This window comes from Podarcis melisellensis (assembly GCF_964234715.1).
Source record: "Podarcis melisellensis genome assembly, chromosome: 11".
In the NCBI taxonomy this organism is placed as follows: domain Eukaryota; kingdom Metazoa; phylum Chordata; class Lepidosauria; order Squamata; family Lacertidae; genus Podarcis; species Podarcis melisellensis.
The window spans coordinates 53,130,689-53,148,929 of NC_138543.1; the positions used below are offsets into that span (position 1 = coordinate 53,130,689).

Below are 18,241 nucleotides of genomic sequence, written 5' to 3' on the forward strand. Positions count from 1 at the left end.
TCCTTACTGTACATGCATGTGAGATAATCTAACATTTTATTAACACATTGCATTTTAAGCCCCAAATCAATGTTGTTTAAGTCTAGTTTAACAGAATCTACTGTATCTTTAAGTTCAAATTATTGAACAGCTATCGGTCTCCTAAGTGAACTTTTACTGCCTGTTAAATAGCAGGTCCTCCCCCAGGTTAGTTATTCAGAATCGGAAAGCAGTTTGAAGTCTAACAGTGCCACTCTGTGGGCTAATGAAAGGATCCATACTAGAAAAATGTGCTTCCATCTTGGTGTTCATTCATTCATTTTTTACTTGAGCAGGGCTTCCGTAGGGATTGTGGTGCAAAGCAAATGTAATAAATAGGCGGTGTTAGTGTTCCTGCTCCTGTGCCACTTCATGAATCTTGGCTGATGACATGTGTGTGCATTTTCTGTGCAAGTAGGTAGAATAGTTCATCTTCTGTCGCCTTAACAGAAAAATTATTTAGGGAATTTTTCCACCATTTGTGTTTATTCTTACTGTTTATATGACAGTTGCCTCTGCATTTCCTTGGAAGGCTTGTCATAGCTTCCTGAACGACTTGTGTATTGACACCCTCTTGGAGGTCTTAGGTATATAGATTTCAGTAAAGGGAGAATGTTAAAATTATTCACTGGGACACCATCTTAGTTAAATTAGTGAAACACCTTTTTGTTAATGAGTACTCGGGTGAAATAAATAATGGTTAGTAGGATGAATTTTTAAATTACTCAACCAGGGAAATTGTGAAAAAAATGAAAATGCCACTGATGGAGAAGAATCTGGAATGTGGTTGCATTTGTAAGATTCGGAAAGGAGTAAAGTCTTGTTATTATGAAGACAAAATAGTTATAGGTTGCAGCCATCACATTCCAACATGTGCTGCTTTGGAGGGCAGGGGAAACAGGTATGTAGAGCCAGGCAACTGTCAGGGAATTATGGACCTTTAACCAGGGTTTAAAGCAGACTTGCAAACCCCTGCTAAGAGGAATCTGGCTACTGTTAATCATAGCTAGTTAGGGACGCGGGTGGCGCTGTGGGTAAAACCTCAGTGCCTAGGACTTGCCGATCGAATGGTCGGCGGTTCGAATCCCCGCGGCGGGGTGAGCTCCCGTCTTTCGGTCCCAGCTCCTGCCCACCTAGCAGTTTGAAAGCACCCCTAAGTGCAAGTAGATAAATAGGTATCGCTTTCTAGCAGGAAGGTAAACAGCGTTTCCGTGTGCTGCACTGGTGCTGGCTCGCCAGAGCAGCTTCGTCACGCTGGCCACGTGACCCGGAAGTGTCTCCGGACAGCGCTGGCCCCCGGCCTCTTAAGCGAGATGGGCGCACAACCCTAGAGTTGGACACGACTGGCCCGTACGGGCAGGGGTACCTTTATCATTAATCATAGCTAACATTAGTGCAGATGCAATCCTAAATGTAAGGGGTGAATAACATTGTGTGATATAAGGGAACACGCAAACCTGCAGCCCTCTTATTTATTAAGCATGGTTAAGAAATTGACAGTCGTACATCTGCACAAAACCTATTCAGATTACCAGGCTACACCTGAAAACCACAACTTCTCTTATTTCTAGTGATAGAATAGTACTGATAACTAGACTGCAAGTGCTGCAGTTGGCAATTCTTGTCATTCTAACGATTTAGAAACTTCAAGATGGAGTTTGTTCAGACTTACCTTTCTAGAAATATATACAGTATAGATAAGGTGGAACCACATTTTTGACATATTTTATACATTTATAAAGGTCCTTCTTTTTATTTGTTTCTCATCTTTTTCCTAATTTACTTGGTAAACATATTAATTGCATAAATATATTAATGTTTCTGCAAAAACATTATAAAAATGCGTAGGTTTTTTTTTTTTTAGTTTAGTTTCTAAATTGTGCTACCTCAGTTGTGCTACCTCTATGCCAATGAAAACAAAACAGTAAAACCGAACTGCATTGTGGTAATCATCTTAATCTAGTAGAAGTATATTTTCTGCCAGCAGGATGCACTTGGATCATGACCAGAAAGTTGCCATCTTCTGTTCTACAGCGTTTAGTTCCCAGCCCTGTTACGTTACCCATGTGGGCGTACAGCACAGTTCTCATGAGTCAATTTCTCTTTAAAGCAAGGTAGGCTGCTGTTTCGGCTGCAAAACAGAGCACTCAGACCAAGGTCTTCAGAACTAGAGGTTATTGAATGGCAAAGAGCGCTTTGCATAGCTATATGGTTTTGAGCAACCATAAGCCCATCATGCCACTTGAAGGCAACACTTTGTTTTCAAAAGGGAAAAAATAAAAATTTAAAAGCTTCTCACAGAAGCTTGTTAGCAGATCTGTAGCCTAAAAACATTCTCTGTCAGGAAGTGATATTTCTTGATGACAAGCAGCCAGCTGGACTGCTTTAAAATGTGGGGGAAATTTGGGAAGCCCTGATTTTTCTGATTGAGAGAATTGTAATGGGTGTAGATTGTGAAGCATTCGTTCTTCCTTTTTCTTCTTCTTACCATTTGTTTTTAATTATAGCTGTCTGTTCCTTGGACTGAGAAAAGGGACCACCTAGGAGATGAAGCTTTAACACTTCTTGCATGTAATCAATAGGATGCTTTAGACTTCTTAGCTATGTATTAATAACCTGCCTCCACTGGCCCTGTTCTGCTTGCGTGTGTGAAGTTATATCTGGTCTATATTGTAGGTTGACTTGTATGCTTGTATGATAGGGCGCTGCTGAAACTATTAGTGGTGACAATATTTGTCATGATCCTCAGGAGGCATTTCCAAGGCTAAAGGCACACCCCTAACTCGATTGACATACAATAAGAGTGCATAAAGTTGTGACCCACCAAATGTACCCCACAAGGTGTGCTTTGTGTCCTGCCAGGTGGCTAACAAATTGGGGGCAAGCAGGAAAAACAGCACGTTGAACCCCCAGGGGTCTTTGTTCAGCCTGGAGGATGGCAAGTTAGGGAAACCTTTCTAAGCAATTGCATGGAATAACTTTGGATATAATTCCAGATTTAGAGCCAGCAATTTTTGTCTAATGTGACGTGTGTGTTTGTGTGAGAGAGGGGGAGAACCCCTTCAGTGTGAAAAAGACAAAACAAAATGCAAAGAACCTGATATTTCAGTTATTTTGTTACACTTTTTTAACACATTAAATGTTTTACTATTAAGAACATTTTTAAGGTGTCAAATGCTTGTCAGTTACCCCATTATAATTGTGCTCATTGGCCAGAACTCTGGATGGTGGAAAGAGGTTGACTTCCCAACAAGTTGTATAGAGTATGTCTGCCTGTTTTCGCTTGTATCTCAGCAAGCAAAAGAGCTAGAATCAATATTTGTTGGGTTTTTTGTTTTAGGTTTAAGCGTTGAATCTTTGAGGGTAGGGGTCTTGAATATCCCTGGGGTTAAAGGTAAAAGGTAAAGGTACCCCTGACCATTAGGTCCAGTCGTGACCGACTCTGGGGTTGCGGCGCTCATCTCGCTCTATGGGCCGAGGGAGCCAGCGTTTGTCCACAGACAGCTTCCGGGTCATGTGGCCAGCATGACTAAGCCGCTTCTGGCGAACTAGAGCAGCGCACGGAAACACTGTTTACCTTCCCGCCGGAGCGGTTCCTATTTATCTACTTGCACTTTGACATGCTTTCGAACTGCTAGGTTGGCAGGAGCAGGGACCAAGCAACGGGAGCTCACTCTGTCGCAGGGATTCGAACCGCTGACCTTCTGATCAGCAAGTCCTAGGCTCTGTGGTTTAACCCACAGCGCCACCCGCGTCCCTCCATCCCTGGGGTTGGGCATGTATAAATCTATAGAAATCATTACATATATTAAGAGTTTCAGAATGTAACGCTGCATTAAAAATGCTGTTTTACTGATTTTATTAAAATTATAGGCAAATGGGCATTCACTAAAACACTGGTGTGTTGCTTATTTAAGTGCCATTTGTGGCTATATGTGTGATTTAACAGGAGACAATCATCAGGTAGGAAGGATGGGGTGGTGTTGTGCCTGGTGACTTTCCCAGTAGATGCTCCTACCTCATCTGCATTCATTCTGCAGCTGCATCTCAGATGGAAGGAAAATGACAAATAAAAATGGCTAGGGGGGATTTGAAGGAAGTAATTGGTTGGTGAGAAGGATCTTTTTGCTCTCCTGTCCCCCATATTAATGTAACATGTAATTATTTCTTGTGGGTGGCTGCTAGGCTTATGTTTGCACATAACACTAAGCTAAACCATAGCTAAGCATGAACGATCTAGTGCACAAAATGAAAATAATGGCTTGTTCACTCCTTCCCTGATCTTGTTGCTGCTGCAGTATCCATAGCTAAACCATTATCTGGCTTAGTGTTATGTGCAAAATTAGGCATGTGGGTTCAAATTTAATTTAAATTTGTTCTAGTGTTTTAACTTTTGCAGGTTTTAAAGTATGTTTGTGCATTTTTCTTCATCTTACTGTTTTACATTCTTCTAAATCGCTTTGAGGTTTTTGCAGTTTAACAATAAGCCAGTTTATTGAATCTTATCCCCATAATTCTTAATTTGACTTGAAGATGAGTGGGAAATCCAGAATTCCCTGAAATGACTTTGCTTTACATAATAATCCCTTGAAGAGATTGGGGCTTCAGCATGCACCTCTACTACTTCTAAAAATGAGAAATCCCTTTGACAACATGTGGGGAGGATATATAACTATCCCATTTTTAATAGCAACACTGGGAATGTGCAAAGACATTATTGCATGAGCAAATACTTGAGCTTCAGGATAGCTCTCAAGTGGATTTCTGCGGTAAGTGCAGTTTGACCTTCTCCAGATTTTGATTACACAAAGTGGGTGGCAAACAGCCTACTCTAATTTTGGGAAGAAAGGAATTTCCAGAGCATCTCAGCACTGGCTTCCCCCTGATGTCCACTCCCCTTAAGCCATGGGTAGGCAAACTAAGGCCCGATGTGGTGCTGTGGTGTCCAGACTTCCCAAATGTGTACAGTTATTTGTATTTGAAACATTTTGTCAACCTATATTACAGTGGTATCTCGGGTTAAGTACTTAATTCGTTCCGGAGGTCTGTTCTTAACCTGAAAGTGTTCTTAACCTGAAGCACCACTTTAGCTAATGGGGCCTCCTGCTGCTGCTGCGCAACTGGAGCACGATTTCTGTTCTCATCCTGAAGCAAAGGTACTATTTCTGGGTTAGCAAAGTCAGTGGCGTAGCGTGGGTTGTCAGCACCCGGGGCAAGGCAATTAATTTGCGCCCCCTAACCCATGGATTTGCACCCCCTAACCCGTGGATTTGCGCCCCCTAACCCTAACCCCCAGATGTTGCACCCAGTGCGGCTGGCCCTCCCTGCACCCCCCACGCTACGCCACTGAGCAAAGTCTGTAACTTGAAGTGTATGTAACCCGAGGTACCACTGTAGTTATAAAAAACAAATAGTTAATCTGTAATTGTTTTGGAGCTTTCTTCTGGAGTTGTTATAGCATAAGAAAATAGAACATAAAAATCAATTAAATATTAAAATTACCTTGCAAATATAAGCAACCCCTGATTTGCTTAGGGCTTGCATGATGGTGGAGCGCGCATAAGCCCGCCATGCCCCATTACACCCTGCCTCCATTATTCCCCTTTTCCGGTCACTTTCAGGTCACCACAAAGCACATGTGTACAGTCACACATCAGTTGGATGTGAGTAAATCTGTCAATGCCTGATTTTTTATGCTTTTGTATATTGTTAAATAAATATAAAAAGTGTAGTATAATAACTTTTTTTCAGGTGGTGAATAAACATATATATATACATTCCATTGGTTTGGGGTTTCTACCATGTGTGCATACATCTTTAAAAGCTGCATCGTATACTTTTGCAATGTGTGCAGAAGTCCTTGAATTCTTACTTTTTAGGGCACAACTCATTTCTTTTTTTAAAAAAAAAACCCAAAATCTAAGGTGGTCATTCTCCACTAGCATATTTCCTCTTATGAGCATTTCTGCAGGCCTTTGATTTTAAGCCTATGGACAGACCTTGTGCTGTTCTTAATTTATATACGGCCCTAGATCTTGAGGGGCTGTACTTTTGCAGGCTTGCATGTCTCTAGAAGTGCTAGGTACACAGAGGCAAGCTTTAGTAGAATGAGCCATGCTTCTAGTCACCCATACGGTGGCATTTATGTATTTAAATGCCTTCCAGATGGTCTTGGTCCTACAGGGAAGTAGGGGCATCTGTTTTAAAAGTTTACATCAAAGCCTCTTGATGAAACCTGGGCATAGACCTGGGATATATTTATGTGTTATGCTTTTGTTGTACATTTTTAAAGTAATTGTTTGTTTAGGGTTCTTGTGAGCTGCTTTATTTGTGGGCATTATTTGGAAAAGCAACATCTAAATAAATTTGATGATTGTAGGCGCGATCAGTTCAATCCCTTGATCAGGGTCACTGTTGGATTATGCTGGAATGCAGAAATCTGTGAGGGAAGATGGAAAGAGACGGTAATAATGCAACCACCATTTTTTATTCAGACACATATAGTTGCAAGATGACCCGGGATCAAGCTCGACTTTAGTCACAGACTCAATGAGTGATATTGAAACACTTGTGTGTTCATAGATTTGCCCATTGGACATATTTGGAGACAACCCTATGGTCACAATTGTGCTCACTTACTAGTTTCCACTTATATGTACTGAGGACATGATTCAGCACTGGAGGTGCATCAGTGGAGGCAGTTCTAAGTGATGTTGATGAGCAATTTCTCCACTACATATTGTTTGTGCATCTACATTAGGGATGTCGAACCTGTGGCCCTCCAGATGATGTTGCGAGTTCAGTTTCCGTCAGCCCAGACAGCACAACCAATTCACAGATATGACGGGGAACATCTGAAGGGGCATAGATTCCCCACCTGTATTTTTAGAGGGATAGCCTCTTACATTTCCACTAGTAAAAAAGGGGTGGGGTGGGAAGCTTTCATGTAGACATACCTTTAAAATTAGAATAGTGCCTTCAGTATAAAGGTGAAACTCTTCACAATTTAAATATTCTGGGTAAATGGTGATTTTTAGCTATCAAATGTTGTCAGTGAAACTGTTAAAATTGCTTTGCTGTTCTGGAAGCATAAGGTGAATTTGGATTACGGTACTTATGTCCCCTACAATGTATGGGCCCATGGAGAAGGTTCTGTTCTCAGTTCAGGTGATGTAACGGTGAGCTCCAACAGGTGCGGCCAATATCTAAAAGGAGCAAACTTTGGGTCCTGTATATACACATAAAAGATGGCAAATGTTCCCTAAGAGTCAAAAGCTCAGGAGCTAGTGGCCTGCCATTTAATGTTATTCAGATGCAATTAGGTAGCCCAAGAAGACAAAGTAGTGTTTACATGATGTCATGAAGTCAATAGAATGCACATATTCTTGCTCACTTGCCTTGCTGGCATGCTAGCTAGCCATTTCACCAAAGTAACAAGCTACCCATTGTTAGCTTCTTTCTGCAGGCCCGGGATTCCAGTGTATGCTATGGGGTTATTGTGATTGAGTAAATTATGTAGCACTTCCAAGTTTTTATTTATTTGGCCAAGAGTAAATACTCTCAAAGCAGACAACAATGAAATACAACACAGTACAACAAAATCATCAATAAAACCAGTAACCATGCTAATGCAACAACATCCAGCCCCTAACAGCTACAACAAAAACCACCAGCAGAATAATAATAAAAAATAAAAAGCTAGAAAAAAGCAGTTCAAAACATGTGAGTCTTTAGTTGGCGTCAAAGAGACATTGGGTGGTTTTTAGTTTGCATTGTGCTATACAGTACTATAATTCATGGTTTTTTCATTGTGTTTATATTTTTATTTTCACTTACTCTTGTGTTTTTGATCGGAGGAGGTCTAAGAATGCAACACATAAGAACAATATGTTTCATAGTAACAGATGTTAGTTGCTTTCCTTTTTTAAAATTTATGATTATGTCCTATTAATTACCAGAATTGGCAAGTTCATTGACTGTTGGCTCTAATCAATTTTTCTTTTTTCTTCAGTGCCGAGTTAAAGCTTTTGGAAGAAGCTGCTGTCTCGGTCTGCAAGTCTTTAGGTAAGAGGCTATTTTGATTACGGCATTTATTTCCATGTTCTTCGTACTGTCAATGTTCCTAGTAAATCGCACTGCTCTATATAAACCTTTATATCTGTGGTGCATTTAATATCTCCCATCTGTGCTCTGTACATGGGTTTTTTAAAACCTCTCTTCACTCCCAAGGGTATATGAAGACATATTGTGCCCACATGTGCTGTTTGAACATAAAGTTTTCACAGGTTTTTGCTTTATTTTGTGTTCTGTCACAGGAAGTGGCTTGGGTACAGCTTTATTAAGATGTAGTAGAACAGGTTGTTTTTCATCCCCTTTTTTAAAAAAAGAAAAGGATTTTAAAGCACTGTTTTCAAAGGAGAATATGTGTGGGAGATAAAGCAGAGGCGGAATACATAAAATTTGCAATCAGTGTTAGCTGCCTTTTTTGAAATTCTGATGTTTGATCCTATCTAGAACATCTTTTGAATTCAAGAAGTGTCTTGATCAGAGGAGGCATACTGGAAATCTTAATTATGAATTTTGAAATTTCTGTCCTGCCACATGGCTTCAGAGAGCTCTTAGACTGGCTTATAATATAGATTCTCTTTAACCGTCATGGCTACTAGCGGGACATGGCAGAACTGGATATTATGGGAGGCATCCCAAATGGCAAATCTGTTTTAAATACTCCCCTCCTTCTTTAGAACATGTAGGAACTACTTACGTTATGATGCTTCCTTACCCCTCCTTTATTCACATCTTGGGTCACCACTTGAAGTTGTAGAAAAATGCACAACAGCATGATCTCACAGTTTGAGAGTTTACAATATTTTAAAGTGGTTGTAACCTGCCCAAATTTTACCTGCAGTTCATAAATTTAACATATTGATGATGATAAGGATGATAAATGTTACAGCTGGGGTAGCGACAACAATTAAGTAAGAAATGCTGGTTCGACTTTGTGGCCTCTGTGCTGTCTCACATATAGATTCTGTGGAAACTTCTAAATTTGGGCTAGATTTAGAGGAATGGCCTGTAGCACCCTCCATGCATTTACATAAAGTGGTGTGGTGCTCTGCTTCCATTCAGTACAAATCTTGAAGCATCTCTTTTCATAGGCACCATTTATGCCCCCTAATATCTAGTTCCATGAAGCCAAGTGAAGAATACTTAACAATTTGAATTCTATAGAATGTTATGAATACTTGTGGGAGGCATATGTGGGAGGCTGCACCTGGAAGTTCTGCCATGATCACGTTACATGGGCACTCCAAAAAGGTTGCCCCAGAAGCCTGTATTGGCCCTGATCACCAACTCATGCATGGCTCCCTTGCTTGCTTACCCTTCAGATACTGGATTTTGTCCCTATGCAATTTGATTCTGAGCACATTCGTTAGGAAGTAGGTGCCACTGGGTTCAGTTTGGCTCATTCCTAGGTCAAGTAAGTGTACGTAGGATCACAGCTGTAATGTTTGAACCTGAAGTGTAACCTGTACAATTCTTCCTCCTAGTGGAGAATAATCCTCGAACAGGAAATCTAACAGCGCTGATTAAAGTCTTCCTTTCTAGAACCAAAGAGTTAAAAATTTCAGCAGAATGTCAAAAGTAAGTGCCTCATGTTTGTGGGTTTTGTTCACCTTTGCTTCACCAGCCTGAGTACGCACTAGGGAGCCAGCTGGTAAATTTTATTGTACTCAGAAATCAGCAGTGTGGCTGGCATACTACCCATCCTGGGTGCATAGCTAACTGCAAGTCTGGTTTTGAGTATTTCTAATAAGCTGAAACTCTCGTGTCAATAAATATTGTGCGCTGTGGGTTCTGAGACCTTGTAGACAGCAGCCCTGGCTAAATAAATCAAGTCCCATTCAGACCTACACAATTGTAAAATGAAAGAAGATAGATTGGTGTGCAGAATCATGGAATCTTTCTAATAGGTAGATATTTCAGAAAGAAAAAGGCCTCTGACAAATAAGGAATTTCCCCCATTGTGAAAAGTAAGCTAAAAGTAGATTTGTTATATAGGTATCACACATCTATACCAGTTTTGAAGAATTCGAAAAATGGGAGATCTGAATAGCTATTTTTCTGCACAGATAGAGCAGACCTTGATAGGGTAATCAAGGAATATGCAATCTACATTTCAGTCTGTGCTGGAAACAGTCTGGGAGTGGTTCAGATTTCCTTAGGGATCTCTTAGGGATTACCTTAGGGTTCTCTGTCTTGTGTTTATGGTGGGTTTATTATGAAATTTCACCAAAGTACTGTATCTTGATTTATGACCATTTCCTCACTTGCATGTCACTTTAAACCATAGTTAAACTAAACTCTGGATTAAATGTGAACAGGTACACTGCTGAAATTGTGAGCTCCTTGCTCTTCCCCTACTCCTGCTGGGAAACCACCCACGTTCTAGTTTAGTGTTGTGTCTGAACCCAGACTTGTGGTTTGTTTCTTGCCAGACAAACCATGAGTTGTAAGCAAGAACAAAGTCGTGGTCTGCTTGGAGAGAAACAAGCAATGAGCCCAGTTTTGGACTTAATGCTGAGCCAGACTTAGTTCCTGGCAATGCAGAAGCAGCAGGAGTGGTGCAGCAGTGAAGCACCTGCGATTTCAGCAGCTTGCATGAAAACGCTGCATTTGAATGTGATGTGCATACCAAACCAATTAAGTTTTGCCCTCTGTTTTTTGGTCTCCCTTCAGCAGGTCATGCTAACTAGTTTGCAATGCAAGCTGACATCAGTAGCTGAAAAGGTCAGACAGTCGTTTTGCATTGTGTAACTAGCCCATGGCACTGCCTTCTGTTTTTATTGGCTGCTGTCTGGCTCAGTCTGCTGGCAAGGCCCATGAAGTTGAGCAACATAACATGGTTGCCGACATAATGGTGGATTGTAGAATGTAGGTTGCATGAATGATACCCACCTCAACGTTATACAAACTTCTTCCTACGAGTACTATGTGTTTGTAACATCAATAGAGGCTGAGGTTACACTCAGGGAGATATTTTGGGGTTGCAGATATAGTCAGTAAGGTATCCTGTGCACTAGATGTCTTTAATCTGATAACTTATTTCCAGTTAAACTGCTTTCATGTCTCATAATTGTGAGGATGAGGTATAATAATGTTGGAAAGCAGCGGTGTCTTAACAGACTTTGCTGCTTGTTGCACAAGAAATATTTGCTTGCATAAGGTTGTATTAATCCTTACACTCTGTGTACCCCTTACACAGAGTAGTGCTGTCCCAATTTCTGCTGAGGGTGGGGAAGGGGAGACAATAAAAATGGCTTCCCAATGCTTCTTTCTTACATTTATAGTCTGTGACTCAAAATTCCTTGGAGCTTAGTGTTTAAGATAATGATTTAGCAATTATTTTATGTGCCTGTTTTTTCTATCTACAATGTAGCAATCGCTTCTAATGTTGTGCCACCAGCTGTCTGGTTTGCAAAATAAACATTTGTTTTTCAGCTTAAGTGATTATTTTTAGGAGTATTTACAAACCAGCTTGATGAAGCTTTGCAGTTAAACCTCAATTTGTCTTAAATCCTGAGCATTATCTCTTGAATACACTACATTAGGATAGGATAGAAAATGTGAAATTCCATTTCCCCCGTTTTCTCCAACAAAATGGAATTTCTTGCATTGCTGAAAAGTGCTTCATTCTAACATTTCATTATGCAACTGGTGTAGAGATTTTTATTTTGAGCAGAAAGGAAGAAGTTCAAGGTACAGGGATATCTAGAAACTAAATAGGACAGGAAAGACCTGAGACCGAACCGAACTCATGTTATATACAATAGTGATTCTTAGTATTAATACTGTAATTCTTCGTGTCTGTTCAAATATATCTATCTGTCACCCTCTTATTGCATATTTTTGGCTTACACAATACCTTAGTTTTAATTCATACAAGGTGGCCTACAGGAGCAGTCCTTGGCTTGCTGTAAAGCAATTCTTATAACCAGAATTCTTGATGTGTTTGAGGTATGTACCACTGAATTTTCTGTTTCTCTTCTAGCCACCTCTTTATCTGGCAGACTCACAATGCCCTGTTCATTATTTGCTGCTTGCTCAAAGTGTTGATCTGTCAAATGTCAGAAGAGGAGTTGCAAGTTCATTTCACCTACGAGGAAAAAACACCAGGCTCTTATGGTAAATGTTTAACAATTTTAAGGGAACAAATGGCGTCTCGCATATGCTGAAGACGTCTGTTAAAATCTGTCATAAAATATGTCACAACACAGTAGATGTTGGGAAGATAAATGAATCTATAGACTTTGCAGAAGATAGCCATCTGTGTTTTTCTAGAATATAGGGTAGTAAAGCTTACAGGAAGGGGGTGGAAGAGAGTGACAACTTGGACTGAAATAGCTGCAGAGCCTTGTGAAAACTTTAATTACATGGTAGAAACCTGGCTGCATGAAATACCTACTTCTAACTTAGACAAAGTTATAAACATTACATCATAATATAGCAGACAGGAGATGGGGCTGCAGGGGCCTCTCCATCTTGTTAGCTGGGAGATCAGCTCCATCAACCTTCTCCTCTCCTTGAGCTTTTTCCATTCCACCTGGTCATTACAAGAACTTTTGCAACTAAGAAACAATGTCAAGTACTGTTTGCTTTTTTCATGCTTTCTCCCAGTCCCTTTTTTGCTACAAAGAGCCGCAGTTGATCTGGAACTCTGCACATGCTCAAGGTCTTGCCCTATGAGTATGTGCTTGGTATGTCTTTGCTCTGAACAAAAGGCATGGTGATAGCGCCAACCAAGAATAAGTTAAGCTGAAGCCCAGTATCGTTTTATTAGGGTAAGCCACAATTGTTACCACCAAAGATCTTCCCCAGGGTGGCTGCTGAAGAGGGGAATAACTGATATGTGTAATGAATCATATATGGGTACACTTAATTTGTCCCCTGGAACCAGTGTTGTATCTAATGCAGGTACACCTCTAATTTGGTCGGTAGTTGTTTCTTCTGAGTAAAACAGAGTAACTAAGGTGAGGACCCTTGTTTGCATTTCCTGAGAAATAAAAACCCAATTTCTGCAGCAGGCATAGTAAGACCTCTTAAAGCATGATCTGATTGGCTGAGGCTCCTTTCATTATTCTGTGACAAATTAGTGATGGGAAAACATAATTGTTATGGCTAATGTCAATTCTCTCACTCTCTTTGGTCATATTCCTTCTACCCAGCCCTGTCCTTAACGAGGTTCCCCTCTATGTCAGAGCCCACGTTTGTTAGGATGTCCCTTTCCTGTAATTGTGAACACCTTGGTCTCTGAGTTGTTCAGTCTTATGGGTTTGATGCTGGCCAGGCTGCTGCATGTCACTCTTTTCCAAGTTTACTCCAACCTTGTCAATCACTATGGAAATAAGGGTTTTTCTTTTCATAGCTATGCCTTTCACCCCCTTTGCTTCCTCTTTTCATTCCTTGTCTCTCAGCAATACTTGTTCTTTCCAAGGTAATCCTGTTCCTTGCAATAACATTTGTGGTGGGCAGTCATGTCCAGGAAGGATCCTTAAATTAGTAGTTCTGTGTGTGAGAGAGATGAGCAGATCTGAGAACATTTTTCTTGTCTTACCTTTAAGATTCTATGCCTGTGGGTAAAGCCTTGTCTTAATACAGGCTTAATAAGACAGGGCCACTCTGGAAGCCCATTTTTGGCTTAAGAGCAGGGGAAAACACTGTAAACGCTTCTGGTGGCATAATCTGTGATATTACAAAAGCTCTACGACTATGTAATGTAGCTCAAGGCATTATATAGAAGTTACGAGAAAAAATGGCAACAGAAGCCAGGTTCTTACAATCCACGTACAACTTCCTGATTTCTCGCCAACTGTGTGAAATTCAAAATCTCTGGAACTGTTGCCTGAATAGCAGCCAGATTAGCTTTGTGGGACCAGATATGCACAAAGCTGAATTCTGCCACTAGCAGCTCTGCCATATGGAACACTTTTCTAGGGGGGAAGGTTCTAAGCGCCACCTTTCTCAGAATTGTCTTCCCCCTCAAACTGCATGTTTCTAGCAGAGCCCAACATTCCTTACACATTAAGGGGAGAAAAAATAAACAGTATTAGAGAATGATGCAGGATGCCATATGAAGTCTCTCTGCTAACTTCCTTTGCTTGATGAAGTTCAGTGTTATCAATATTTAATATTATTTTTAAGTATGTTCAACCTGCTCTGAAGCTAAAAAATCTAAGCTAAGATAGTCCCTGCCCTCAGACTTATAGTCAAAAATAATTGACACATAAGGGGAAAGGGATGAGAAGGGAAGAGGGCAGGAAAACAACTCAGATACCGATTTTTACAGTTCTTATAATTTACCAGCTGAAATGCAAAAAGTTCATATAGCCTGGTGAAAGTTGGGGGAATGACTTATGCAGCTGGTCTCAGCAGAGGTGAGAAGTCTGGGTGTAGATTAGGGTAGGGAACCTGTGGTCTTCCTAGTGTTGTTGAAATCCACTCACATCAACCCCAGCCATCATCGAACATGGTCATGGATGATGAAAGTTCAAGTCCAGGAAACATCTGGCAGGTACAAGTTCCCCATCCCTGGGCTACGGGCGGAATGGTATTTTTGAATAGGGAAAAACGTTTACAAGTATGTAAGCTGAATATATTGGAAACTAAGATTCCTACAGTATGTAGCAAATCTTCAAATTATGCATTGAATTCTCAAAGAGCAGCTGTTTGGATACCTCAAGCTTCTGGAACAGTTAAGCTCTCAGCTCTCTGTCCTCCCATAAAACTCAGTGTAACTTTCTCTGCCCCACATGCTAGTTCTGAGTGTTCAGTATAATATTCCAAAGGTGAAAGACAGCTTGGGCATTAAGTAAAGCACTACTAGTCATTAAGGAACATTAATGTTCTTTTATCAAGACCCTGACTGCACATTAGTATGTCAGACAAAACCTTAGAGCTGGTCCCATTCACGCTAATGAAGACAGCAAAGTTTTTAGCAGTATGTTGGTTGAAGAAAGTGGCATTTAATTGCTTTGTTTAATAGACAGCATGACATATTTAAAAAAGAAGGTGCTTGTGTGTGGTCTTGTTGGTTAGGAGCAGGGAACCAGAAGCCAGGAAATTGGAGTTCCTTCTTGGTGGTGATCTCTGCTTCACTGTGATCTTCTGCCAGCTGATTGTTTCCTGCTTTGGTTTACCCCTCTATAAAACTGAGATAATTTCCTCATTTGGAATGCTGAGACTTTAATGATGATGGCACATGATGTCCCTTTGTGCCAGTTCTATGAACTCATGGTTTATAAAATTCTCTCAAAACATATGTATAATCGTGGATGCAAATGACTGACATGTCCCCAAGTAAACATCATGGAAGTGGGGGAAGATTCTTGTTGCCTTTGGACCCTATGAAAGCAATTACATTTTAAAGTCTTTGCTTAATGACTGTATTTCAGGAAAAAAACACTTCCCACTACTTATTTTCTCAGCTGTGCAATGCCGATAGTAATTTTGTGAGGAAGCACTAAATTGAAAGAATTGTTAATTGTGTCTCAGTTGGCTTGTTTTGCCCATTAAGGTAACTAAACTTGGTAGTCTTTAACCTTTTGAGATCCAGTGCCTTTAGTCCCAAACAGAAACATAGGACCCACTTTAAATTTTGCTTTGTATATGTTGCTTTCCTTTCTTTCTTTCTTTCTTTCTTTCTTTCTTTCTTTCTTTCTTTCTTTCTCTCTCTCTCTCTCTCTCTCTCTCTCTCTCTCTCTCTCTCTTCCTGTTTTTCCTCTATTTATTGTTGACTTTCACTTCCTTTCTCTTACAAAATCTTAAGCAACAATGACAACCACAAGAAAGGGGCAACAATGCCATTGCTGCAACACATCTTTGGTTGGGGCTTGACTGCCAATGGATGAATGAATGAATTGATCTATCTACAAATACAGTGCAATTCAGAAAACTTTCAGTGAAAATCACACTTTTATCTCTTGAATGCCAATTTATATTTTCTGCTTGCCCTCTCATTTCTCTTGAAATGCTCAAATGATGCTCAGCTGAGGCAGGAGACATCTCTGCTATATATCTTAAAAGTTAGATGAGCTTCTCATGCCGCTCTAGATCTGTGGTTCTCCGTCTAGTAGAGTGCTGGGATTCAAAACATGAAAACATTACAGAACACAGCCCAAAAAAGCCTTGATATCTGTATAGCTTTAAAATTTGTATGTAAGTATTACAATATTTAAATCTGAAGAATTAAGCATAAATAATTATTGAGAACTAATGTGAACCAGTAACCAGAGTGTTGGTCTTGTAGATCAGAGTCTGAGGATGAGTTCAGCTGCTCCCATAGACAAGCTTGGATTTGGGCAAGTTAGGCTAGATTCCCTATTTTGTAGACTAGGAATAAAAGTCACCTGCTTTGGGTAGTTGTGAAAGGCAAGACACACAAGGGATTGCCGAATTGACCTGTCTTCTCAGTCTCTTCATTTCACCCCTCTTCTTTCCCCTCTCCTGTTCTTCTGTCTGCCTGTCCATCAGTTCCTTCCATTCTTTCATTGAGACATAATTCTACTGAAACACAGGATTCTAACCACCTTCCAGAGAAGCTAGAACTGCTGTCCTTTTAGTTTGTTCCCCATAGTAAGAGTGAAAATCTGAAGGTTCAGTTTAATTTTGTTCGAATTTCACAGGAAGCCCCCTCCCCCAAGATTTCAACATTACATTCTGGATTTTTAAAAGGCTTTTCATGAGGGGTACAGTGAGTTTGAACTTCAGTAAATGGGAATCAGGATGAAAGAAACGAATTTTCTCTGAAGGAGTGAAAGCAGATCATTCTTATTCTTACTAGTAATTACATTTGTATACAGCCCTTCATCCAAAGACCACAGGGCAGATCACAACATAAAACTACAAAATGAGAACACAAAATAGATTGCTAATATCAAAATATCCAGCAACGGTACTTTTCTTTGTTTTCTTTCAGGATCAGAATGTGAAGACCTTATGGAAGAGTTACTGTGCTGCCTCATTCAGCTGATTGTTGAGATTCCTCTTTTGTAAGTACACGTCATGATAAAAGTTATGGGATGTCTGTTTCAGTTGCCTTCTGAGAAGATATAGTAAAATAACCAGCTAACAGTTTGCCAATTTTATAATAGTTTTACAAAAATAAAAATAAATGGTGACATTTCTTTTGGACCGACTGCTGTTTGAAATGCCAGGAGCAATCTTTTGGGTATTGGTGAAGGTGTGGCAATAGGTCAGTGTTGGGCAGCATGGTACCCCCATACCCTGCAGATGTTGTGGGCTACAACTGCTCACCATATTCAGCTTCCTTGAATGAGACTGAAGATGGTTGAATCTCATTCATTGGGGTTCTTAAAGCAGAAGTTGGATGGCCACCTGTCATGGATGCTTTAGTTGAGATTCCTGCACTGCGGGGGATTGGACTAAAGAACTCTTGAAGGTCCCTTCCAACTCCACAATTCTTTGATTCTATCTTGAGCACTACTTGATGCAAAGCAGTAGAAAAGTTTTTTAAACCTAGCTTGCATATCAGAACTGGGACTTCTCTCTCTTTACTTATCCTGCTCTGAGAAGGGCTTGCTACATGGCTATGGTTTATAAATACGTTTAATTTAATTGCCATCTAGCCTTACTGAAGCCAGGAAACAAAAATAGTTGCCTTAGCATTAGATTTCTAAAAAGGCTTAGCAAATAATAATGGAAGCTCAGAGATCTCCCCTGTTGCCACATCATTCTGTAGCTCTCACCACCCACTCTGCCACAGTCCTCTTTGCTTGCAGCTCTGTATCCACTTCCTGCCTCAGATGTGCACATTGTTGGTACCTCAGCACACTGTGTTTGTTTCTGCTTGCTGTGGGCGGAGGGGGGTGTTAAAAATATTTCAAAGTTGCACTGTTGCATTGCTTTCGAAGTTGCATTTTTCTTTGCTTTCCTTTTGTACATTCTTTATTCAAAATCTTTTGGTCTAAATTGTTTTTTCTTCTTCTAAAGGTGGATTTGTTATGAGGCTATCTTAATTGGCCTTCCATTTAGCTACCTCCTTATTTTTATGTATTTGTACCGTCCAGCCCTGAAAAATGTCAGCAGAACTTGTTTTCTGTCTCTCTTAGATTAGCCGTTGAAGTTCATGTTTCTCTGTTGGAGCCTTTTCATTTTTCACATTGCTGATTTCTTTTTCACTTGGAATGAGGCTAGCCATTTAGTA

General features: G+C 40.3%; 1 protein-coding gene across 5 annotated transcripts in view; it reads left to right on the forward strand.

The window, feature by feature from the left end:
- The window catches only part of DYM (dymeclin), a 165,673-nt gene that overhangs the window by 22,557 nt on the left and 124,875 nt on the right, over positions 1–18,241 (forward strand). For all 5 annotated transcript variants that reach the window (XM_081929707.1, XM_081929711.1, XM_081929708.1 and 2 more), the window contains exons 4-7: positions 8,030–8,082; positions 9,570–9,663; positions 12,071–12,204; positions 16,994–17,066. In XM_081929707.1, the coding sequence (XP_081785833.1) occupies positions 8,030–8,082; positions 9,570–9,663; positions 12,071–12,204; positions 16,994–17,066 (354 nt within the window). The remainder of the gene's footprint in view (positions 1–8,029; positions 8,083–9,569; positions 9,664–12,070; positions 12,205–16,993; positions 17,067–18,241) is intronic.